Genomic DNA, 26,804 nt, shown 5'->3' on the forward strand with positions numbered 1-26,804 from the left:
TCGAGGGATATGGTCCAAGTCACATGAGTTGTAATTTTAGACCGTCCAACTTAATTTTCAATTTAGGACACTCTCAGCAAAATAGGCTCAAGTGAATTTAGGCCTTTTGAGTGGAGTAATGTTATATACCGGATAAGTATTTCCTTTTTATCCCCTAAAGTTGATGTGGTGTGATTCCTATAAGAAATTATTGTTGAACAATTCTTGACACAATTCTTGTCAAACTTTGCCTATGTGGCAGTTATTTATTTTTATTTTTTTTTTTAAAAAAAAAAAAAATTTCAAGAAAATGACTTAGCATTTTCCCTATAGTGGTTTCATCGTTTTTTGAAAAAAAAAAAAAATTAAATTAAATTGTCAAGTAAGCAAAGTTGGACAAGAGTTTTGTTAAGAGTTATTGAACAATCATTTCTCGATTCCTACAACATTTATTGGACGAAAAGAGAAATGATATTTGGTCACCCCATAACACAACTATTGACCACCTTTAACTTTTTTGTTACTTTTATTTTTTTATTAAAAAAAAAAACCAGAAAACCATTTAAATGGGTTGGGGTTTGGTTTTATGGTTGTTTTATTATTATTATTATTATTATTATTATTATTATTTAAATAATAATAATAATAATAAAAATTTAAAACTAAAAAAAAAAAAATGCAAAGATGGTTAATAGTTGTGTCATGGGGTCGTCAAATATTATTTTTCGGACGAAAATGAGTTTTTTGGTTGAGGGACCACGCCACATCAGCTTTGGAAGATGGAATGAGGATATTTGTCTGGAATATAACATTATTCTTTCAGAGTGTAGGTGTTTCAACTACCATACAAGACTCGGAGAGTTGGAGTACATTATTTACAATAGCCCGCCTTCATCATTTTGGTGAAAAAAAACAAGAAATTGTATCTTTTGGCAACATGCATGTCACGATTGAACTAACTGTAAAGTCTGTAATAGAAGTAACGTCACTCCCTCTAAATAAATTTTGGTCGGTTTGGTTACTTAATTATTTGGACATGTGAGTCAATTTGGGCAACTAATTGTTGTTGGATCCAATCCAAACATATATTTTGGTCATATTATTGGCTCAATGATTATAACTTTCTAATAATTGAAGAAGTATGACCATATATTCATACTAAGCTATACTTTTAAGTCAACAAAAAAAAAAAAAAAAAAGTTTTAACACCAGATTAGGAGGAAGGCAACATCAACCAACACAAAAAGATAATTGAACACGAAATCACAGTAAACCATTACCCATAAGGAATGATAATCCTTTCAAACAAAAGGACATCATGTTTCATACCTTAGCATTTTGTAGACAGGTTTTTTTTTTTCCTTGACAGTGATTGGAGAGCTACTGCACAAGTAAATATAAAAATACAAAAGGTCAAGAATTCAAGTTCAAGAAGTTTATCTCTTTTTATTTGGGTTAAGACATCATTATGAATTTTGGGGACAGTGTCATAGAAGCTAGGACAGCTCAAACATACTTCATTACGATACTCCAACTGAATGTATTAGGAAATTAACACCCATTTTTCTTATGGATATTTGTTTATCCTCTCTTTTTTCTTTCTTAGGGTTTGCGAGTTAAAAATGTGCCATTTAAAAATACGATTTTTAAAAATGTAGTTAAACGTTTAGTAAAATTACTGTTTGGCCTTTAAAATTGCTGTTTATCTTTTAAAATTGCGTGTTTTTAAAAACCCACTTCCTGAAAAATACAGATTATTATTATTATTATTATTATTATTATTATTATATTTTTTTATTTTATTTTTATAAATCACAATTTTTTGAAAACGTATTTTCAAACGATATATTTTCTGTGATTTGGTTTAAAATCACACTTTTGGTATGCAAAATTACAGTGCCAAACAAACTCTATATCTTCAATCACTCATGCCCTCCTTGAATTTTGATTTAATGATAAATTTAAAAGCTACATCAATTTAAAGAAAGAATTTTTTTTTTTTTTAAAAAAAAAAATGAGTCTTTCATTTGAATATTACTCATTGGTGAGAGATATATAATTCCTTTTAGATCTTCTTCTCCATTCTTTTTCCTCAACCGGCGGCTCTGTCCTCATGAAAGTAGCAACATCAGGATTTTACAAACCAATAAAAAAGTATCCATATAATAAAGAAAATGAGAAAGAAATTAATATTACATATATGAGAGGATAAAGGCGCGGGTTGAGAAAAAAGAATGGAGAAAAGTTATTCAAAGATCCCGTATTTTTATGTTCATGATATTTTGTGGTGACGTGTAAATCTCTTATTGGAAGCTATAAATGAGTGAATGATAAATCATTATTAAATTTTGATTTAATGATGATTTTAAAAATTATTTATTTTTTAAGGGACACAAAAAAAACTTTTAGAATTGCTAGTCTAATAGTCCCATAAAGTAAAACATGAAAAAAAAAAAAAAAATGCTTTTATGGAGTAATAAGAAATTGACTGAAATATTTTACAAATACTTAGTAGAAATTTAGAACTCATACAACTCGGTCTCTAAAAAGTTACATATGTCTTTTAATTTATTTTATATTTTGAACTAAAAATTTGAGTATTTTATTGATCAAAGATTACGAGTATAAAGTTATTACATTACAAAGTATAAAGCTCTACAAAATCATAGCCGCACGTTATGAGATTAAATAGTCATAGATACAAACAAAATTATTACAATAAAGTGTTATTTATGACTTTCATCTTCCACTAACCCATGTACAAAAATAGTTAAAAGAGCAGATCTGCTACGAGTATACTAGATCTAAGATAATGACAGTCAAATATCCTAAAAAAATTATTTAAACCGGCCGTGAAAGATAACCCCTCACATCGACCTATTCAGGCCGTGAGAAATAACCTCTCACACTTGACTAACCTTCATTTCATAGATCTCTCATGATGACAAATCTAAAGAAAAGAAAAGACTTATTCAAAACAAAAACACAACCAGCAAACAGCAGTAGCGGCCATGGAGAAGATGAACCGTACAGTACGGACGTAGATGGACATATGCATAGCGAAGATGCCAAAATTACTGATCTGGTCAGAGAACACCTACAAACAAAATAAAAACCAAAATGGGAGGGAGAGAGTAGGAGCGAGGAGTAGAAATGGAAATGGTGAGGAGGAGGGAGCAGATCTGCTTCCTCCTCCTCTCAGATCTGTTTTCTGAAGGGTACGTATGTCTTTTAAATATGTGAGAAATACATTTTTTTTTTTTATTAATGCTATTAAAAAGAAAGCATATATATGAGAAGCATACAGTATTAAAAAAAAATGTATTTCTTACATGTTACGGGTTAAGTGCCAATTTTTTAGAAGCGGAATTATAGGAACTCAAGAAATATTTATCCATAGGAAAAAAAAAAAAAAAAAAAAAAAAAACCTATAGATTAAGGCTTTCTTGGAGAGAGCGACAGTTAAAGGGGCACGCCACCGATCAATTCAAACGAAATTTATTTTTTTCAAAAACTCATTTTGACCATTTTTTATTTTTAATTTCTTCCCTGAACTTTCTCAAACGCCGAAGGTTTTTCTAGAAAATGGGTCATGTTTCTTGGAACAGTGATTGCTCAACCGACCATCTTTGTTGGCTTGGTGACTAGTGTGTGTTTGACGATTCCAAGATTAAATGTTTAAAGGTTGGTCTCCAACCAGTTACTTCTATCTCTCTCTCCTTTTAGCAAAGAAACACAGCTAGCACTGTTGATGATATCAGATTATACGTAATTATGGGGCTTTCAACATCTTTCTCGGCTTCCTTTCTTCTTCTTCTTCTTCTGGTTCTTAGGCTATTTGTTGCCGATGGGCAGCTAGTTCCTGCATTGTTCATATTTGGGGACTCTGTTTTTGATGTTGGTAACAATAACAACCTCTTCACCATCATAAAATCAAACTTCCCTCCTTATGGAAGAGACTTTGTCACTAGAAAGCCAACCGGAAGGTTCTGCAATGGAAAGCTTGCCTCAGACTTCACTGGTTCATTTTTTTTTTCTCAAACTTCCCAATTCATACTTTCTCTATATTAATCGTAACGCTTTACGTGAAATCACTGCTTATTTTTCAAAAAGCACGTGATTCGAACTCAGACTTTTTATTCTGACACCACGTTAAATTATTATTTATCTTAAAAGAAAGCACGCGATAGGAACTGAATGACGGATGCATATTCAAACTTAAAATCTCTGCTTTGATACCAAATTAGATCACTATTAATCTTAAAAGAATGCTATGAATTTTATAATTGTTTGATTTATATTCTAACACTTTCTACTGTTTCTTTTTGAATTACAGCTGATACCCTGTTCCTCCCTTCGTATCCACTGGCTTATCTAAGCAAGGAAGCCGCAGGAGAGAACCTCTTGATCGGTGCAAACTTTGCTTCAGCTGCCTCTGGTTATTTTGATGCTACAGCCGACCTATATGTAAATACATTAACAAGAAAAAAACATTGTGTCTCATAATTCATAGGAAAACTTCACTTATTACCTCTCATTTTTCATTATTTTTGCAATCATATTCATAAATTTTAAAAAGTATTAATTTAGTGTATTCATCTTTCAATTTTTTTCAATTTTACCCATTTGTTAGAATTTTTCATTAATCCTAACGAAGAGGTGTCAAAATTCTTAAAATACCCATAACTTTTTTAAAGGAAAATTCTAATGGACGAGTAAAATTGAAAAAAATTGAAAGATGGATATACTAAATTGACACTTTATAAAGTTTAAGGGTATACTTGTAAAAATGATGAAAGATCAGACCTGGATGATTAGTAAAGTTTTCTCCTATTATATATATATATATATATATAAACATATGATATGATATATGTTGTGAAATTTTGGTGGTGTAGCATGCGATTCCATTAAGGCAGCAGGTGGAGTACTACAGGGAGTATCAGCATAGGTTGGTGAAAATAACAGGGAGATCAAATGCTTCAACAATAATATCTGGTGCAATCTACCTTCTTAGTGCTGGGAGCAGTGACTTTCTTCAGAACTATTACATTGACCCTCTTCTCCAAGTGGCCTATTCTTTTGATCGCTTCTCAGAAATTCTCATCCAATCCTATTCAAATTTCATTCAGGTCCCTCCTCATTGCATTATTTCTCAATTATAGATTAATTACTAGTTATACAGTAATTCAATATGCTATATGCTACCCACATATGAGTCTCCCTCTTTAGTGTATTTTTTTTTTTTGAATAAATACTACTTTTATCAGAATATTTTGATGTTCACATTGTTCACATGATCGGTCTATAACTAATAATAAATTGGTTTTTATGTATATTATTTGTAAGCATTAAGAAAATATTAAAGCTATTTAGTAGACTATTATACGAACGTGACAATGAAAATTAGCTTTTGGACCATTCATGTTTAGGGAGAACTTCATTTAACTTCTTTGAAATTTAATTGCTTTTCCAATCTCCCCCCCTCCCCCTTAAAAATAAAATAAAATTTGAGAAGTGCTAGACTTACCAAATCTTCTCACCAAAAATTGGTTTTCAAGTGATGTGTGACACATTTTTCAAAATAATAAATCACAAGTGATAGTGACACATAATTTGGGAATCAACTTTTGAGAAGAAAATTTGGTAAATATTCATTTCAAAAATTAAAAATTAAAAACTCTCAATTTATGGTATCCAACTTTCAGTTTTTTGCAATCTCACCCCTTCCGTTAGGGTCTGAGATTAAATTAGAACGTCTAACGATGAAATAACCTTTATATACTTGCAAACTTTATAAAATTACAAAATTTTCTTTAAATTACAATTTTTTTTAAAAAATAAAAATAAAAGGTAAAATATAGAAGCATTTTGGTAATTTCTACATCATCCGTTAGGATTTGACAGAAAATCCTATAAATTCGTTGTTGCTAAACAAGCATTTATGACAGAGGCTATATGCATTGGGAGCAAGGAGAATTGGAGTGTCAACACTGCCCCCAATTGGATGCCTGCCAGCAGCCATCACAATATTTGGGTTGGGTGGCAATGAGTGTGTGGGCAGGTTAAACGAAGATGCAATTTCCTTCAACAACAGGCTCAATGCCACTTCTCAGAGGCTGCAAAATGACCTTTCTGGTCTCATATTGGTTGTCCTCGATATCTACCAACCTCTTTTAAATCTTTCCACAGATCCTACAGCAAATGGTACGTGGATTACTTATCTAAATTCCCGTTACCATGTGATTAGAGGGTGTTAAAATATTCTTTTAGTAGTTAACGTAGTTGTAATTGACATGTAAATACGTTAGTTGTGATTAGAGGGTGCGAAAATATGTTTTAGTAATTAACGTGATTCAAATTAACATGCAAATACATGTTAAGAAGTTAGTTGTAAAAGAGTTGTTGGTCTACGTTGTAAAATGAGCTAACTAAGCAATTTCACCTAGAGACCTAAAAGAAAGTGCCTAGTCATTTCAGCATGGCCATTGGCCAAGCTCACTGAGCCTCTACGAGCATTCACATCCGGTAAAGCACATATTTTGTTGAAGCACATATTTTTCTATTTTAGCTATTTATTTTTTCAAGAAAAATGCTACAAAACATTCTACTATCCATCCGCTGTACATCTATGTACATGCTTTTTATAAATCAAACCTTGGATGCATGAGACCCACATATTCAATGGTTAATTTGAAGAATGGATGGATCGCATATAGACAACAAAATGATGTGTAACATATCTCTTTTTTCAAAGCACGTGCTATACATCCTTTAATTTAAAATATTATTTCTTTATCTACTTTCAAAGCACTTATAATGAGCTCTTTAAATTTGTTTTGTTTTTTGTTTTTGTTGTTTTTTTCTAAATTTTTAACAAAACACACAAAAACTACCATTTAAAAAACTCTCTAATCAATAGTTAAATTTAACATATGTAAAAATCTCTCTTTAAATTTAAAGAGCCAAAAGGGGAATGCTACAAATTTTTTAATGTTAATTACTTTATACATTGAATGCTTTAAAAAGGCTTGTTTCGACTTGAATTTAGTGCATTGAATACTTTTAGTAGTTAACTTTATCAATAAAACAAATAACATTTCTTTAAAGTAGATAAACATTTTTGAGAGTTAAATTTAGATAAATTTTAAAGAGTTTATTGTAAATTGTCTCACTATTCTTAAAGAATTGATTTTTTTTTTCTTTAATTAATATAAGTTATGCATTGCTGAGCACGGTAACAGCTCAACAAATCCTTATCTATTTTGACTAGTCGGATCAATGTTGAACATTTTTGAGAATTTTTTGCTAATAACGTTTTAGCTATTTTGGCTAGCGGAACGTGAAGGATGTAATTAAGAAACCAAACTCATTGCATATTGATCGATTAGTTTTCATAATTTACAGGGTTTTTGGAGGCAAGGAGGGCTTGCTGTGGAACAGGATTGCTAGAGACGTCAATACTATGCAATCCACACTCTGTGGGCACCTGTGCGAATGCATCAGATTACGTCTTCTGGGACGGTTTCCATCCGACGGAGGCTGCAAACTACATTTTAGCTGGAACTTTGACCGGCAGTGGTTCTCTGCTCATCGGCTAATCAAACACATGCATGTACCTCAACATCACTCTGCTTTGCTCTTCAACCGATCCAATGATCGATGCTGTTGTTGAGGGTTTGCTTAATTTTATATTTCTTGTGGGTTTGTTTGCAATAAAATATATATGGTAAAGGATGGAAGAAGAAAGAGATTTGTATGATTAGATATAATTCTACCGATTAGATTAAAAGTAATGATAATTTGTTCCTGTATTTCGATTTTTTGTTAAAGTTGCTTGCATATGTATGTTCTCACAATAAAGTAAATAAATTTGTGTTTGGCAAACTATTCTCTCTTTTTTTTTTTTTTTTTTTAATAAAAAAAAAAGGCGAATAAGAATTAATTGATATGATATGACTTGAATTTGGGTTAAACATTCCCATCTTGTCTTAGATACTAGAAAGAACTTTGCAGGATGTGTATTATGGATATAGCAAGAAATTAAAATAAAAAGATTTTACTAAATTATGGTCTTTTTTTTCTTTTTCTGTTTTTTTTCTTTTTTTTTTTTTCACCATTTTTCTTAATTTAGGGAAAATTTAGGGAGCCACACTACTTTTTGATTCCTTATAAAAAAAACACCTCATAATAGATTCCCTTAATTTTTTCTATATCAATTAAATACTATTTTTTACTCTTATTTTATTCTTTTTTCTCTTTCCTACTTTTATTTTTTTTATTCATTTCTTTTCTTCTCTCTCATGCTCTCTCGTCTTCTCCTTCGCACCTAAATTTTGACCACCAGCATTTCCTTCCTTTCAATGAAAAGCACAAGGACGAAATGCTTCTTTTGGGTCAATTTCCAAGCCATACATAGAAGCATCACGAACCCAAGAACCCACATCACCTCTGTTATCAACGGAATAGTCATCAACAGCACAACATTTCTCAAGCTTCACGTGCGCTTTCATCTAGGTTTGCCAAACGAAAACACAATTTCACGAAGGAGCAATAGATGACAACGATGAGCTAGGCGTGTTCTCATAGTTAGGGCATGGGCGTGTTCTCATAGTCGCAATTTCAGCAGATGCCCACGTCACCTCTGTTATCAACGAAGCATGGGCGTGTTCTCATAGTCGGTGGTCTCCAAGTTTTAGTGATTTGGGAGGGGGGTTACTGACACAATTAGTAGTTTGGAGAGACATTGACAATTAAGTAGTAGTTTGAGGGAGATATGTGTACTTTTCTCAAGAAAAGTTATTCAAAGATTCGGTATTTTGTTGTTCATGATATTTGGTGTTGATGTGTCAATCTCCTATTGGAGACTGTAAATGAATGAATTTACACTATTGAAGTTAGGGTTGGCAATTTTTTATACGACCCGCAAATTCGACACGAAGTTATAGGGTTTTGAATTTAGGCTAAACTGGTTTGGGTCTAGGCTAAACTGGTTTGGGTCATAAACGGGGTCAACATGCGGGTTGACCCGCCAACCCGTTTATGACACTTTTATTTTTCGTTTATGACTCATCAACCCGTTAGACCATTTTATGACCCATCAACGCGTTTATGACACTTTTATGACCCGATTAGCAAATTGGTTGACTTGCCAACCCGACGGGTTGACCTTCTAACCTAACGTGTTGACCCGCCCAACCCGTTCAGCTAATTATGTCGAGTTCGGGTTGGTCTAAAAGGGTTGGCAGGTTAACCGTGTTTACCCAAACCCGACACGACAACCCAAATTGCCAACCCTAATTGAAGTTATTTTGTTATTATTTGGTGACAAGTAAAGTTTTTCTTATGTTCTTCTGGTGTCATTTTAAAAATGATGTAACTTTTAAAATCACTATTTGATTTGTGATAGATCACTATGGAATTTTAATTTAATGGTGATTTTAAAAGTCATGTCATTTTTTGATGGACACAAGAAAAACTTCTAAATTACTAGTCTAGTAGTCCCAGAAAGTAGAACATGAAAAAAATGCTTTTATGGAGTAATAAGAAAATGACTGAAATATTTTATAAATACTTATTAGAACTCATACAACTTAGTCTCTAAAAAGTTACATATGTCTTTTAAGTATGTGAGAAATACATATTTTTTTATTGATGCTATTAAAAAGTTACATATGTACCTTTTACACATGTCAATCTTATATGTAGGTTGTATGAAATTTTCTACAAACCGGTTTGTAAGAAATTTCATACAACCCACATATAAGATTGACATGTGTCCCTTGACATGTGAGAAGCACATATTATTTTAATAGCATTCTCACATGTTATTTTAATAGCATGTACTTTTTACATGCTTTTTTTAATAGGATTAATAAAAAAATATGTTCTTCTCACATGTTTAAATAACACATGTCACTCTTATATATAGGTTGTATGAAATTTCCTATAAACCAATTTGTAAAAAATTCTATGTCCTTATTCATTGTTGTTGTGCACAATAGCAACACAAAGATTACAATCATTTTGTAATGTCAAACACGAAGGGTTTTCTAGAAAATGGGTCATGTTTCTTGGAACAGTGACTGCTCAACCGACCATCTTTGTTGGCATGGTGATTAGTGTGTGTTTGACGATTCCAAGATCAAAGATGTAAAAGGTTGGTCTCCAACCAGTTACTGCTATCTCTCTCTCTCTCTCTCTCTTCTTATAGCAAGAAACACAGCACTGTTGATGATATCAGATTATACATAAGTATGGGGCTTTCAACATCTTTCTCGGCTTCCTTTCTTCTTCTTCTGGTTCTTGGGCTATTTGTGGCCGATGGGCAGCAAGTTCCTGCATTGTTCATATTTGGGGACTCTATTTTTGATGTCGGTAACAATAACAACCTCTTCACCTTTATAAAATCAAACTTCCCTCCTTATGGAAGAGACTTTGACACTAGACTACCAACCGGAAGGTTCTGCAATGGAAAGCTTGCCTCAGACATTATCGCTGGTTCATTTTTTTTTCTTTCTCATACTTCCCAATTCATACTTTCTTTATATTGATCGTAAATCACATCTTATCTCAAAAAGCACGTGATTTGAACTCAGGATTTTTATTTTGATACTACGTTAAATCACTATTTCTTTTTAAAAAAAGCATGCAATAGGAGGTGAAAGACGGATACAGGGTTTAAACCCAAAATTTCTGCTCTGATACCACGTTAAATCACTACTTATCCTAAAAGAAAGCTATGAATTTTATCATTTGATTTATATTCTAACACTTTCTACGGTTTCTTTTGAAGTACAGCGGAATACCTGGGGTTCACTTCTTATCCACTAGCTTATCTAAGCAGAGAAGCCACAGGAGAGAACCTCTTGATTGGTGCAAACTTTGCTTCAGCTGCTTCTGGTTATTTTGATGCTACAGCAGACCTTTATGTAAATACATTAATAAGAAAAAAAACATTATCTCTCTCATAATTCATAAGAAAACTTCACTTATTACTCACCATCTTTCATCACTTTTCCAATCATATTCATAAACTTTAAAAAAAATATTAATTTCGTGTACCATGTTCAAATTTTTTCAATTTCGCCACTTCGTTAAAATTTTCCGTTGATTCTGACAGAATGGTGTCAAAATTCTTAAAATATCCATAACTTTTTTAAGAAAAGTTATATATATATATATATATATATATATATATATATATATATATATATATATATATATATATATATATATATATATATATATATATATATATATATATATATATATATATATATATATATATATATATATATATATATTTAAAAAAAAAAATGAGTACTTCGAAAATTTTGACATGATTTAACAGAAAAACCTAACGGATTAATAAAATTGAAAAAAATTAAAATATGGATACACTAAATTGACACTTTTTAAAGTTTAAAAGATATACTTGTAAAAATGATGAAAGATCATACCGAGATGATAAGTGAAGTTTTTTACTATTCATATATATATACAACATATGATATGATATTATTATATATGTTGTGGAATTTTGGTGGTGTATATAGCATGCGATCCCATTAAGCCAGCAGTTGGAGTACTACAGGGAGTATAAGCCCAGGTTGGTGGAAATAGCAGGGAGATCAAATGCTTCAACAATAATATCTGGTGCACTCTACCTTCTTAGTGCCGGGAGCAGTGACTTTCTTCAGAACTATTACATTGACCCTCTTCTTCAAGTGGCCTATTCTTTTGATCGCTTCTCAGAAATTCTCATCCAATCCTATTCAAATTTCATTCAGGTCGACCCTCCTCATTGCATTTCTCAATTATAGATTAATTACTACTTATATAGTAAGTCAATATGCTATATGTTACCCACAAATGAGTCTCACCCCCCCCCCCAAAAAAAAAAAAAAAAAAAAAAACATTAACAAACATCTAAAAACTACTTTTATCTTTATGTCATGTTAGAATACTTTGATGTTCGCATTGTTCACATGATTAGTCTCTAACTAATAATAAATTGGTTTTTATGTATATTACTTGTAAGAATTAAGAAAATAGTAAAGCTATTTAGTAGACTATTATACAAAAGTGGCAATGAAAATAAGCTTTTGGACTATTTATTTAAATGAAAAGTAAAATACATGAGGGGTATTTTGGTAATTTCTACATCATCCGTCTGTAGTTGATAGAAAATCCTAACGAAGGGGTGAGATTGCAAAAATTGAAAATTGGATACATTAATTTGAGAGTTTTTAAACTTTAGGAGGAGATTACAAAAGCAAAAAAAAAAGTTTATATATATAAGAGGATTAAGTGGAATTTCTTCTTCTTTTTACATGCCCTTGTTATTTTTATTGTTTTGTCATTCTAATCGTATGATATTCGTATAATAAACAATCTACATTCTTCTTAAAAAAAAAAAAAAAAAAAAAAAAAAAAAATCCTATAAATTCACTATTGCTAAACAAACATTTATGACAGAGGCTATATGCATTGGGAGCAAGGAGAATTGGAGTGACATCACTGCCCCCAATTGGATGCCTGCCAGCAGCCATCACAATATTTGGGTTGGGTGGCAACCAGTGTGTGGGCAGGTTAAACAAAGATGCAGTTTCCTTCAATAACAGGCTTAATGCCACTTCTCAGAGGCTGAAAAATCGCCTTTCTGGTCTCAAATTGGTTGTCTTCGATATCTACCAGCCTCTTTTAAATCTTTCCACAGATCCTACAGCAAATGGTACGTGGGTTACTTCTCTGATTCCCGTTACCACGTGATTAGAGGGTGTTAAAATATTATTTTAGTAGTTAACGTGGTTCTAATTGACATACAAATACGTTAGTTGTGATTAGAGGGTGCTAAAATATTTTTTTTAGTAGTTAACGTGGTTCTAATTGACATGCAAATACATGTTAGGAAGTCAGTTGTAAAAGAGTTGCCGGTGTACACTGTCAAATGAGTTAACTAAGCAATTTCACCTAGAGACCTAAAAGAAAGTTCCTAGTCATTTCAGCACATATATCCATTGGCCAAGCTTACGAGCATTCACATCCGGTTAAGCAAATATTTTGCTAAAGAATATATATATATATATATATATATTTTTAGCTACCTATTTTTCCAAGAAAAATGCTATAAATCAATCTACTGTCCATCTGTTGTATATCTCTGTACATGTTTTTTACAACTCAAACCTTTGATGTATGAGACTCACAAATTTAATAATTGATTTGAAAAATAGATGGACAACATATGGAAAACAAAATGATGTGTAACATATCTCTTTTACCAAAGCATCTATTTATGGCTCAGCATTTTAATTATAAGACGTGCTATACATCCTCCAATTTAAAGTATATATATTTTTTATATATATACTTTCAAAGCACTCATAATAGGTTCTTTAAATTTGGTTTTCCTCTAAATTTTTAACAAAACACACAAAAACTATTATTTAACAAACTCACTGATCAAAAGAATAGTGAATGCTCTCACTATTCTTAAAGATGAGAAAGAATCAGATTTATTTTATTATTATTATTATAAATTATGTATTGCTGAGTGATGTAGCAGCTCAACAAATCCTTAACTATTTTGGCTAGCAGAACGTGAAGGATGTAATTAAGAAACCAAACTCATTGCATATTGATTGATTAATTTTCATAATTTACAGGGTTTTTTGAGGCAAGGAGGGCTTGCTGTGGAACAGGATTGTTAGAGACGTCAATACTATGCAATCCATTCTCTGTGGCTGCGGGCACATGTGCGAATGCATCAGATTACGTCTTCTGGGACGGTTTCCATCCGACGGAGGCTGCAAACCGCATTTTAGCCCGAACTTTGTCCGATAGTGGCTATGTGCTCGTCACCTAATCAAGCACATGCATATATATATATATATATATATATATATATATATATATATATATATATATATATATATATATATATGTACCTCAACATTACTCTGCTTTGCTCTTCAACCGATCCAATGATCGATGCTGTTGTTGAGGGTTTGCTTAATTTTATATTTCTTGTGGGTTTGTTTGCAATATAATATATATATATATATATATATATATATATATATATATATATATATATATATATATATATATATATATATATATATATATGGTAATGGATGGAAGAAGATAGAGATTTGTATGATTAGATTAAAAGTAATACATTAAAGGAGGGTTGAAGTTGCTTGCATATTTATGTTTTCACAATAAAGTAAATAAATGTGTTCGGGTTTGGCAAATTTTTATTTTTATTTTTTTAATAAAAAAGTAATAAGAATTAATTGATGTGATCATATGATCCTTCAGTTTGGGTTAAACATTCTCAACTTGTCTTAGATATTAGAAAGAACTCTGCAGGATATGATGTGTATTATGGTCTACCGTGTACAAATCTAATATAGCAAGAAATTAAAATAAAAAGATTTTACTAATTTTGTTTTTTCAGTAGTACCTTTGAAATATCAGTTGGCCGTACGAACCCCAAATATATGTTCAAATTAGTTCGGTCCACGGTCCACCCCTGAACTATCAAAGTAAGGAAGGGAAGGGCTATATTGTTTCTTTCTTAATCTTTCCTAAAATATCCAGCCCCATAACAAATTCCAATGAGTAATTCAAGAAGATTCGGGTTTGCAGATTTGTAATCGATCTGTTGCTCTTGGAGATTTGTAATCGTTTTATTAGCACCTTCCGAACGACACCGTTTTGTCCTTCTAAATGTTCTCATCTTCCAACCCTCCTATGGCCATTTCCCTCCTAAAATCGAGACGCGCCGTTCCATATACTGGCAATCTGGCCCTTTGGGTGAGGCGAGTGAGCAGCCAACTCCTTGGTGGCGACTGGCGAGTGAGAAATTGAGAGACAGAGATGGACTACAGCCTAGCAGCGCTGAAGCTGCTGTGCGCTCAGCTGAAGGACGCGACGGAAACGGCGTCGCAGAACTCCATGACTCTCGGCGGCATCCTCTTCCAACGCGCCTGGTTACAGGTTCCCAAAACACCCTTTCCCTTTTCCTTTTCATTGCAATAATACTATGCGACTCTCTACTCTAAACCAACGTCTGTATCTCAGGGCGTTCTGGTCTCGGCCCCCGACGAAAACGACGACGTTGAAGCGCCGTTGCTTCTCGACGACGGCACCGGCATTGTCAAGCTCTCCCTCTCCTCCGCCGACTTCCGTCTGCGCCCTTGGAAGACCGGTACCAAAAAAATTTCACTCTCCGACGGCGTATTTTAGCATTTCCGCGAATATCTGCTCAATTTTATCGTTTTTCTCCCTTTGTACTACAGGGATGTATGTGATGGTTGTTGGAGGATACAATGCGCGCGCGGTTGAACCCCCAGAAATCAAGGTACAAAATTGTTTGTTCATTGTTGGATCAAAACAGGAAATTTTTTTAACCGAATTGCAAACAATTGGGCATTGTGTAGTTGGTTGATAAGAAATTAAAGAAATGTATATCAGGTTCACAAGATTGTAGATCTTTCGGCGATCCCGGATCGAGAGGCAATGTGGTATCTTGAAGTTATGGAGGCATACAAACTGTTCTACGGCCCCCTAATTGAAGAACTCGTGTGATTCTGTCAGACCATCTCTCAGAGAGAGAGCAAGACTTTGGCCGCACAGAAATCCCTCAACATTTTGTTTTTCTTTTTTGTAATTTTTTTTAAACCAGGACGCTTGTTTTCTTATTATTATAATTTGTGTAACATCTAATCTGAGATGGAATGATTACGGGCGTGTTTAAAATTTCGATTTCTTAGACAAAAAAAAAAAATTCTATTTTAAATCATATTATAGGAAATGAGTTTAGAAATTGCGTTTTTAAAAAAGTTTAATTTCAAAACGCAAAAAATAATGAGGTGTTTTTTGAAAACGCAAAATTTAAAAGGCTAACCTGCGATTGTAAAGGTCAAACTACGATTTTATTAAACATTTAACTGCGCTTAGGGTTGTAAACGAGTCGAGTCGAGTCGAGCGAACTGGAGCCGAGCTCGAGCTCGAGCCGAGTTTTAAAAATTAAGTTCAAGTCGGCTAAATGAGTTCGAGTCGAGCTCGAGCTCATGACGAGTTTTAAAAATTAAGTCCAGTTCAGCTGAGTTTATTGTAAGTTATATAGTTTATTTAAAAAAAAAAAAAAAAAAAAAGGTGAGCTCATTTAAAAATTAATATTACATTATATAATATATAAACAATATATATTTATATTGTGTGTTAAATAAACTATATAACTTACAATAATAAATAAATAAATGATGTAATAATTGTTAAATATCTAGTGATAATACTTGTAACATATAATAAAGTGATTACATGTCATATGGAACAATGTTATATTATTATATGATCATATAATCCTATAATCCTATTATATTCATGAATAATATGATTAAGTATCTTTTATATATATATATATATATATATATATATATATATATATATATATAGGTTTACATTAAACGAGCTAGCTAGGCTTGCGAGCCCTTAAACGAGTCGGGCGAGCGGGTTGGGTTGAGCTTTAAACGAGTTAGGCTCGCGAGCCCCTATAGAGTTTTATCGAGCAAGTCGAATATGTATCACTTACTAATCGAACTAGTTTCTATAGTAACGAGCAAGTTTGTACAGTATCGAACTCGAGTTCGGGTCAAGTTTAACCGGACGGGTATCGAGCGAGTTGTCGGACGGATTGATTTATTTATATCCCTAACTGTGTCTTTAGAAATTACATTTTAAAATCACTATTTTTAAATTACAAACCCAATCAGACCATAAGCAAGACAACTAACTTACAACATTATCAATAGATTGAGGCTGGCTTGGCAGAATTGTTGTACTTTCTTTTCCCTCCATTCAGTTATTAATCAAGGCATTACATGGGTAAAGAACAAGAAAAAACAAACATGTGCAAGAAAGGTGGCCAGTGGAAGGTTGAGCTACGGCCGAGAATAGAGGAAGAGGTGCATGCATGGGTGGTGGAGGCTGTAGAATTTCAGTAGATCTAACCTTTGATAATCCAAAAAAAAAAGGGTAGAAAAACTAAATAAGAAAATAAAAAAATTAAGTACCAAAAAATCAAGGGTGAAAAGGAAAACATGAGAGTTGCAGCGAGGAGAGGAGGAATCCTCTTGACTCAGATTTAAGTGGGGGACGATTTTTTGCTCAAAACTTTTTGAGAGAAAGAATATTGTTTAGAGTGTACACACTACAACTTTTATTATTGACCAGCTGCAAATGGAAGGAATGCCTCCATTTATAGAGTAATCTAATATACCATATTTTTATCTTACAAATATTCAATTGATACAGTAACCTTAACCAACCATTGAATTTTTTTTTATTTTTTTTTAAAAAAAATTTAACAAAAGATTGATCCAGGGATTGATTGAGAATGCCACTTCAACATTACGTGATAGTTATGGAATAAAAATAAAATTTCTAGCATTGCTCTCATTTATATGGCTTTTCTAAACTTAATAGTCTCTTTTACCTAGTTCACACTGAGGCCTAACTGAAACGGAAAACATGGACTTAATTCTCACCCACTTGGTCATTTTCTTTTTACAATGTTGTGTCCAAACTAAATGTCCTGTGGTCTGCCAACTAGAAAGTGCCAAAGTGCAGAGTCGATTCATGCTACAAAAAGGCTCTGCTTCTATTCAAGCATTCCATCCCCACAAGACAACCTAGTGTGTTACATTAAGCAGGCAAATGTTTTGGATAACATGCCTCTGGACTTCTACCAGCAAAACTGACAATGTAAACGTGAGGCCGGGGGCATCTGTCCGACCGCCATTCTCATGTACGAGGCACAATTTGGATCTCTTGCAATCTTGTCCTGGCAGCTAAATTTCAATGTTCCTAGCAGGATCCAGAAAAAATGTATTCCTCTCAGCAATATTCTTTACAGGAATTTTCTCTGCTGTGATTGCACGGGGTATACATCTCAAAAGTAGGACGCAGATGGCGATACAAACTACGCAGATGGCAATACGAACAAATTTCAATCCTTGAAGGACGATGCAGCATTAAATCTGTAATCAAGGATTAGCACTCATGAATGATGTATTCATAAAATCTGTATAAAAATAAATTTAATCAGTGTCATATTGACACATGAAATGGGCAGAAGGCAAGTAGCAGAGAGCACAGCAGCAAGAACATGATCAGGGCTGTAAGCTTGCAGAGCTGTTTTCAGATTAGTTTCTTGGATTTTACAGCATGCCGGCCTGAGACAATGGGCTATAGTGGCTAAAGTTTAAGCCCTAATCGGTCGGAATCAAAAGAGCTAAGGATGAGTCAAGAAATCTTCTAATTCAATTTTTTTTTTTCACTGAGAACTTCCTGAGTTCCATGTTAACTAACTATATAGGCCAAAAGTCAGTAAACCACATAGTTGCTTGGGCAACAAGTCCCTCTCGTTCTACTTAACCCTAACATACTTGAGATCTTTTTTTATTAATAAAGAATGACAATTTTTTTTTTTTTTTAAGAAAATGACACTAAACTTGGCCAATTACAAGAAAATAAAACAGTAGTAGTAAAAGCCAATAAAGTGATCAAAATGTAGAATAAAGAAAATTCCTAAAATAATCCTAACTAAATTTTGATATAAACCTAAAAGAAGCTTTAATTTGAAACTAGCTCCAGCAAATCAACCCCTTGATCACTCCCCTTCCACCCCATTTAAGTTTCTTTTCCATTTTAATTGCATGACCAATTGACATAACATTGCTCAAAACTAGGGGATCCATCAGATAGAATATGAGCTTCATGTGCCCACGAGTGCCATGACACCTTTGTGTTTATAGGATTTTCCACTTCACATTAAAATTACATAAAACTAACATGTAATAATCAAACAAGATAATTATTCAAGTAAAAACTTTGTTAAAGCTCTACGATTGGCCAAAAAAAACATCAGTATTCAAAGAAATACAAGCTGTTGTTTCACTTTAAACATTGCAACAAATAAGATCATCAAGTAGAAAGAGAGAAAACCAGCTTACTCAGAATATTTACGACAGCAATCAAGCAATCTATTCATATTGACATTATCTCCGTTAAGTTCGCTTGTCATGTTACTCTCTTCAGCAGAGTCCTTTGAAGCAGTCCATTGGGTTAAAATACTGATTATCCTTCTAAGCTGTCTCAAAGGTTAAGGAAAACATAATATTTGATAGACAAGGCAGTTGATAGAAGAAACTGTATGAACCTAACCAAGGTACAGAAAGTTCCTATATCCAAATATGTCATTGTCCCCGCAAGGATACGGCTGTAGTTATAGCATTTGATTTTGTGCAATTAGTTGTCAAGCCCTCGTGTCCTTTGCTGGAGTCATCTAATTGGTGGTCGAGAAGATCATCTTCAATCAGATAAGATTTGCTTACAAGAACTGAAACATACTGAGATAGACTTGATTGACTCATCTCATTTTCCTGAACATGAAATAGCAACCTTGCAATGATGCTCCAGAGTGCACTCCGTGCTTCTAGATCATCCGAAGCAAAAGGAAATATATCGAGCAGCCCCTGTAAGAAATGCAAATCTGGATGGATCTAAAAAGTCACTTTAATTCTTATAGAAGTTAGAAAAAAAAAAAAAGAAAAAAAGAAAAAAAGAAAAAAAAAGATGCAAAGATGATGGCATTAGAAAAAAAGAAATTGCAGATAAGAAACATTAATAATTTACCCTGTGACATCTCTGAAGCTAAATCAGATACATCAGAAAGAATATTTGCAACCAGTACTGCAGCAGTAACACAAGAGCTGGCAACCTGCAGAAGAGATATCAATCAACTCAAAGAGCAGATTACAAAATATTCACAAGTTCTACTGATGCACAGTTTTCTTATTTCGAATTCTTTTTTTCCAAGAGGCTAATAGTTAGTCACTTCAATTTAAATAATACTTCTTATAGTATCCAATTAATTTCTTTAGTAGTAAGGACAGACAGCTCCAAAGTTTGAAGGATATTGAGTAGTCAAGAATCAAACATTACCAATTATCTAAACATTATCTGGAAAGAATGAAATGAAACAGCACTACCAAAAATTACACTTATCAAATGTCTATATAATATCAGTATTTTACAATTTTCAGGAAGCTAAAATGTACCTCAACTTTGTCAGGGAGTTTGACCATGTCACAAGCCAGTCTAAAAAGTTCCTTATTTGAACAGATTTCTTGAGAATAACCATCTATAGCAGAAAGAGCTTCAATTGCGCGAAGGACTACATCAAGAATTGGGTACCTGAAATTGTATGAAAATGAAGATCAAATGCAGGAAAGTCATTCAGCGTGTTTGGGACGAGGGGACTGCATATGCCCAGGTCCTAACTAGTCAGGTGCTTAAAATTCTTTAAACACCTCGTTAGCCAAAAAAAAAAAATCACCATAATTTATCTCAATAAAAGCATCACGAGGCAACATAAACCCCTTATCGCCATAAATTGCAAAGAGGAGTAATTAACAACTTTCTTGGGTTATAAAAATCATGTAAGATAGATTAGTAACTCCTTGAAAAAAGCTAAATTGTCTCTTGTTTATTATAATAAAACCATGTATTATACGAAGACTAAAGCATTAAATATCAGCTGTCCACCTACCAGCCACTACAAAAATTGGTTATCAATTACATTTTAAGATTCAGAAATTCAAAACAATAACACATCATATATACTGTGCTAAAGATACCAAATATAGATTATGTAACATAGTTTTAGGTCCTTGATTGTTGGGCACGTGCCAGAAATTCAATGGCCAGCCAAGCTTACAAACATGGGCCCCAGTGATGCATATTGACTAGTCCAGCCTCCATGGCACATTCAAGACAACAATGGCCAACTGAGCCAGATCACTTGATTCTCGTTATAGAAATGTAAATTACAAACTGAACAAAGACACCAAATCTACCAACAGCAGTTCATATAGGTGCCATTATTTAGTCATGGATTTCTAGATCCATAGTTATATTCCTTTACAGCGATGAAAGATGGCAACAGTAAATAAGGTACCATTTTTGCTTGCTTAGACTCATAAATTACAGGCAGAGAACTATACTTAAATCACATGGATTAAATGTATTATGGTATTTGGCGAATCTTATTCATGTAGGACATGATTATTATTTTGTTCTACTAGACTATAAGGTGCTTAATTTCTAAAAGATAGTAAACTACACTAGTAGCACAACTGAAAAGAAATTGCAAATACAATGAGATAATTGCTTGACTAAACAATTGCAAGCTATAAATGTATCAGTTGTCATTAAAAAAAAGGGGGAACCTTGATCTACCAAATTTATACTATGTCACCCACTTAAATACAGAGCGAAGCTGTACCTTTCAGGTGTTCTTTCACTCATTAATTTGCTCATCTCAAAAGTCAAGAGATTAATCAATAAATTTGGCAATCCCAGCTTCATCAAAGGTGGAAGAAGAACATGCACAACTTTCGGCTGACTTTCAATGATGGCTAATAATAGTCCTACACTCTGTTCGAAAAAGGAAACCTCTTCAGCCAGTGAAAAGTAATTTAAAATTCCTGTTAAATTTTATTTTTTAACAAAGCAAATTTATTAGAAGCGAAAGGTGTGCAACCCAAGTATACAAGAAGTATACAAGAGAAAACACTCAACAATATCAGGAAGCAAAAAAAACACAAACATCTACGAAGTTAGAGGCCTCAAAAAGAGCGTTGACAGAGATCTACTCAAAGAGGGATTTAAGGAAACAAAGCTGTATATCTGAGCTCGTCTTCTCACAATCCTCGAAATTTCACGCAATACCTTCTTTCCGAATGCACCACATTAAACAAAAAGGGATTACACTCCAAACAACATTAAGATCCTTCCGACTAAACCTTCTTTTTCAACATGCCAAGAGCTCCACCACCTGTCTCAGCATAACCAACTCTACTCCAAACATCCTAAAGGCCAAATTCCACAAGTCTCTCGCAACATCACAATGAAGAATTCTTGTTTAATTATTTCTAACTCCTTGAAAAAGTGTGGACTTACTGTATGTTTTAGCAATATTTAGTCCCTAAAGCATCAAACCAGAAGCAATGAGAAGTGAGTTATTGATGTTTATATGATGCCCTCAAATGATAGTGTTTGATCAACACAAAAATTCATTTAGAAAGCTAGCTTTTATTACAATCCCTAGAGAAGGCTTTTGTACGTAACATAGCTGAATTTAAATGATATTTAAAATTCCTTGTGATTTACAAGTAACATTGTTTTAATCTAATGGGACATGACATGGACTGAAATGCATATATTTCGACAATTATTGAAATTTATTAACTTTAATAAAGACACAACTGCTCAAAATTTTTTTAAAAAAATTAACAATATAGGAACATATGATAAACACTGGCTGTTTGTATGCTCATATATGCAATTTATTCAGCAATAACCAAAAATAATTACAAAACCAAAAGCACTCACCATTATCCCATTTATTCATGTAAAAAAACCTCTAAATACTTGTTCAGTTTGAATGAAACAAAAACTGGTGAACAGGGGAAAAAGTAAAGAGTATATAAAAATAGTACAAACCATTTTAAGCCAAGAACTCTACAAGTAAAGGGAAAAAATAAATCTTGTAACTTTTTCTAGTTACATAAAAATGCTTTAACTTTTACAAAAGGTAAAATTCAACCATCTAAAAATGCTTTGAGATTTTCCACCATTCTTAAAGTTTCATTCATTGTGATAGAAGCATAGTTGAGATGAGCTGAGTTCAGTATCGAAGTTTCTTTTGTCAATAATCCACTTAACCAGCGAACCATCCTACCAAGTTGGTTTTTCAAACCTACATTATATAGCCTCTGTTAAACAAAAGAAAAATACCATAACATCTGATTTAAAGGACAAATCATTCAAATGACAATTATAACCAAAATCTTCCTACAACTATAAGTGTTTCTTCCTTCCATAATTTATTCATCCAATCAGCCCTCTTAGGAAGTATCAAGCTTGACCCCCAAAATGAATATGTGGAGAGGATCTTTAAACTCTATAGTCGGTGATACCCTTATTGGTGCAATGACATGGTTTTTTGCTTTCTCTGACACTGCTGTTTGAAATATACTTGCTAAGAAATACCACCACAAGCACCCAAAAATAAGAGCTGACCGGGAAAATAGAAGGCATTTCCTTATGCTGAAAAATTTTCACCATAGGCGCCCACGCACACATTTACCAGAATGTCTCAAAGAAAATAAACCATAGACATTATTTCCTACCTTTTCAATAAGCTGTAGATTTAAAGTATTTTCCACAATCCATAAAATTTGGCATAGAATATGCTCAGACTGCAATGCTTCAGCCCAAGTAATACATTCACCCCCACTTTGAAAACCCAAGGTTAACAACCTGTATCAGAAAAAAAAAAAATACATATTTATATATATAAGAAAAGTATACAGCATCTGTTTGAGACTTTGAGTGTGTGTCTCAAAACCACAACACTTAGAGACAAGAAGTTATAAATGACACAACTGACACAACATGCGAGAAGAGACTCAGACACTACTGCTTTGCTATTACAAAATAAGGTGCATTCTACTTTAATAGATAAAAGAAATGTGTATTCTTTCAAAAAAGGGAGGGGGGGGGGGGGGTGTGCGGAAGTGAGAACTGTCATTCCACTTTGTATGGTTATTGTTTGCAAATGGACAGAAAGCAGAAACAAAGGCTGATTTGAAAATTTCTTGCCAGAAGAAACATGGAATACCAAGAAAAAGAAAATTAAGAGCACTATAATCCAGGAGAGGCATAAAAAGACTTATGCACATAGGCCACAAGTTACAACTTAATACGTTAGAAAGAATGAAACACTGGCAGCAAGTATGATAATAAAACCAAAATCTGAAAAAAATAAAAAAACTGAAGGGATTAACTACAGGAATTACGAGCACAGGACTACGTATTACCGACAAGCTTCACATAGGCATTGAGCATCATCTAGAAATAACTGATCCACAATTATCTCAACCAATCCATTTGTAGAGACTATATGTTTCAACGGAACTTCATGGCAGGCAAGGTTTCCAATAATTCCAAGGCTAATCTCCTGGAGCAAGAAAATCAATCAGATCCACATGAAACAAGTTTCTAAAACCTCCAGGTTAACAGTTCATCCATTTACAGAAAACAAGTTAAGAGAGAAGGAATGAACATAAGTTCATCAGGCAAAAAGAATTTTGCAACAAAGTTGAAATGTGGCTTACCTTAACACGCACAGATTGGGAAACCAAAAGGTTTGCTAAAAGTACTTCAAGTATGAGGTTTTGTACCTGCACAAATATGTTACTTAGATTGCAGTAGGAAAGAATTCATAGTCAGATCTCTAGCAATAACAAGTCAAATCATAGTTCAAAACCTATTTCCAGGAAAATTAATAATTTTTGGGGTGCTTGCAAAAGAGAGGGGTGGTTGGAGATGGAAACCTATAACAATATGATTAATTGCGTATTCTAATAAAGTGTCAATGACCGTCATCTTCATCTCATGATCACAAGCGTAATCAAGAGTTTAGAGGGGTTACGAGGATAGGTGCTAGATTGTACTTCAAACTGGCTAGTTCTTCAATCAAGTTTTTATTTGAGTTACAGTAGCATCATTGTATCCAGAATAAAGGTTGATATGACTCAACATGTAATCAGAATCAAAACAGGCGAAATGCAACATCAAGATTAATTGTCAATTCAAGGGGAAACTTGAGTACCATGAGTTCTGCATTAGTTTTACTTGCAGAAAGATCCCATAAAATGCAACCATACTCCTCCCAAGCCTCTTCTTCTGATGATACACTAGGCTGATCAGATGTACGAAATGATTCTTCATCTTCTCCTTCTTGTCGAGCATGTTGATCATAATCCCCAACAATCTCCATGCTCTCAGATTTATTATTTGAAGAATTCAGAACTTCATCTCCAGATAGAGAAGCTGAACATTCTTCCACATGACCAGTATTTTCTACTTGATTAATGTCAACACACGCATCAACGCCAGGAGAATCGTGGTTATTTCTTGCATCAGTTGGTAGAAGTTTCCGTATCAGAGAGATTATATAACTAGGATCAACTGTAGTTGAGATTTCAAACAACTGCACAACAGAAAGAGAAAAAAATAAATAAATAATCATGATTTCAACACTAGACATTGTTGACCAGGTATACCTTGCGTTAATGCTCTTAAAATGAATTTATATATTACATAAATGTATGTTATTTACGCATATATGGGCAGGTGGGTGGGTGTGGACATGTATTATCAACACTATCATTTGCTTTTTTTTGATAAGTAAAGTATATTTAAAAAGCGCAAAGAGGCGCAACCCATAGTACACAGGATGTATACATGAAGCCTTTAATTCAAAGAAAAAAGCGAGCACCTATCTATAAATTCAAAATAAGAACACTCATGCATAAACTGAATTTTCTCTCTCCACATAAACAACGTTTGTTGCATCATTTTCTTCAAGTTCATCAAATCAGTCTCACAATCTTCAAAACAGCGTGCATTTCGCTCCCTCCATACACACCACATCTCTATCATTTGCTTTAAACAGAGTATGGAAGAAATCTATGGCTATTACCACAATCAAAAGTTCCCAATTTCAGATTTCAGCCAAGATGAGACTTGAGTGCATATGGGCAAAGTTATTCAAGCATATGAGCTTCAACCGCAATGTACTTCACATGTATTGTGCCAAAAGTCAGCTAAATCATATTGAATAAGAACCAGCATATCTGAGCTGCAAATGGATTTAACAATGAATATATTTGATAAACAACTGGTACCCACATCATCGAATGCCCTATTCAACCTGTTTATAAATCAATTAAAGCTTAAATACAAGCAAAAAGAAAGGGCCAAGAACAGTGTGAGATTTTCCTAGAATTGACAAAATTTTCGCTGAACCATCAACCAGAACCGTCACTATCAAATAGCGTGACAAACGAACCACTGAGACCCTATTTAACAAAAAAAAAAGAACAGAAAAGAAACCAAGTGAAATCAGAGCCGTTGATTGCTACCTCATCAGGCGGAGCAGAAGGGTGATGTGCCGGTGCATCAAGTTGTAATTTCCGTTCTTTTTCTTCTTCTTCTTCTCCTTGTTCTTCTACAAGGGCTGGTTCTGAGTCGAGCGCCATCGCCCTTTGAACGTGCGGAATACACACCAGCTTAGCGGAGCTCTTCCTCTACTTTCTCAAATTTCCCGGCTTTCCACCACTTCATAGAGCACACATATACCCACACGCGCGCGAGGGCTGTTACAAAAACACCATTTTAACACTGCATACAAACCCACCCTCTTACATGAGTTGGAGCCCACAAGTTTTTCCCGGTACGAGATATGATTCATTGCCAACTTTTCACGCAATTCTCTTATGTGGCAGGAAATTATAAGCTCTTTAAAAATAAAAAATTCACAACTATCATACGATTCTTTGCGACATAGGATAGTTGTACTTTTAATTGTATAAAAAGTTTGCAAGAAATCATAAAACAAAACCCTAAAGCTAGCTAGGGAACTATCTTGCTACATGGTCAAGAGTTGTATCTTGGAGTGGCAAAAGATCATATCTATATATATAGAGAGAGATATATATATATATATATATGATTCTCTGCCAACTTTTCTCGCAAATAAAAACACAACTATCTTCTGTGGCATGGAATCATAGGTTCTTTGAAAAAAAAAAAAAATCACATCTTATGATTCCCTGCCACATAGGATAGTTGTGTTTTTAATTGTGTAAAAAGTTGATAAGGAATCATATCTCATATAT

The 26,804-nt window shown here is 33.3% G+C and overlaps 4 protein-coding genes across 5 annotated transcripts; 3 read left to right on the plus strand and 1 right to left on the minus strand.

Moving 5' to 3' along the window:
- Window positions 1–3,680: 3,680 nt before the first annotated feature.
- On the plus strand, window positions 3,681–7,775 carry LOC133878677 (GDSL esterase/lipase At5g22810-like). The gene is made up of 5 exons (XM_062317264.1): window positions 3,681–4,000; window positions 4,316–4,446; window positions 4,878–5,111; window positions 5,931–6,186; window positions 7,387–7,775. The coding sequence occupies exons 1-5, from the start codon at window positions 3,754–3,756 to the stop codon at window positions 7,578–7,580; spliced, it is 1,062 nt and encodes a 353-aa protein (XP_062173248.1). The 5' UTR covers window positions 3,681–3,753; the 3' UTR covers window positions 7,581–7,775.
- A 2,460-nt stretch (window positions 7,776–10,235) lies between these two features.
- Window positions 10,236–13,849, plus strand: LOC133878678 (GDSL esterase/lipase At5g22810-like). The gene is made up of 5 exons (XM_062317265.1): window positions 10,236–10,479; window positions 10,780–10,910; window positions 11,538–11,771; window positions 12,460–12,715; window positions 13,650–13,849. The coding sequence occupies exons 1-5, from the start codon at window positions 10,236–10,238 to the stop codon at window positions 13,847–13,849; spliced, it is 1,065 nt and encodes a 354-aa protein (XP_062173249.1).
- Window positions 13,850–14,544: 695 nt separating this feature from the next.
- On the plus strand, window positions 14,545–15,732 carry LOC133878515 (uncharacterized). Its single transcript, XM_062317077.1, has 4 exons — window positions 14,545–14,988; window positions 15,073–15,199; window positions 15,291–15,352; window positions 15,466–15,732. The coding sequence occupies exons 1-4, from the start codon at window positions 14,869–14,871 to the stop codon at window positions 15,577–15,579; spliced, it is 423 nt and encodes a 140-aa protein (XP_062173061.1). The 5' UTR covers window positions 14,545–14,868; the 3' UTR covers window positions 15,580–15,732.
- Window positions 15,733–17,422: 1,690 nt separating this feature from the next.
- On the minus strand, window positions 17,423–26,300 carry LOC133876670 (uncharacterized). 2 transcript variants are annotated; one of them, XR_009901610.1, is made up of 11 exons: window positions 26,049–26,300; window positions 24,734–25,114; window positions 24,237–24,302; window positions 23,940–24,079; window positions 23,250–23,379; window positions 21,341–21,492; window positions 20,115–20,250; window positions 19,690–19,774; window positions 19,272–19,546; window positions 19,008–19,139; window positions 17,423–18,032 (listed from the first exon to the last, which is right to left on the minus strand). XR_009901610.1 is itself a non-coding variant. In XM_062314927.1 (11 exons), the coding sequence occupies exons 1-11, from the start codon at window positions 26,163–26,165 to the stop codon at window positions 18,002–18,004; spliced, it is 1,650 nt and encodes a 549-aa protein (XP_062170911.1). In that variant the 5' UTR covers window positions 26,166–26,299; the 3' UTR covers window positions 17,423–18,001. The 2 variants fall into 2 exon arrangements, 1 of the variants encoding a protein (XP_062170911.1); XM_062314927.1 differs by having other exon boundaries at window positions 19,008–19,144; window positions 26,049–26,299.
- Between the last annotated feature and the right edge of the window lie 504 nt (window positions 26,301–26,804).

This window comes from Alnus glutinosa, chromosome 9, assembly GCF_958979055.1.
Source record: "Alnus glutinosa chromosome 9, dhAlnGlut1.1, whole genome shotgun sequence".
NCBI lineage: Eukaryota > Viridiplantae > Streptophyta > Magnoliopsida > Fagales > Betulaceae > Alnus > Alnus glutinosa.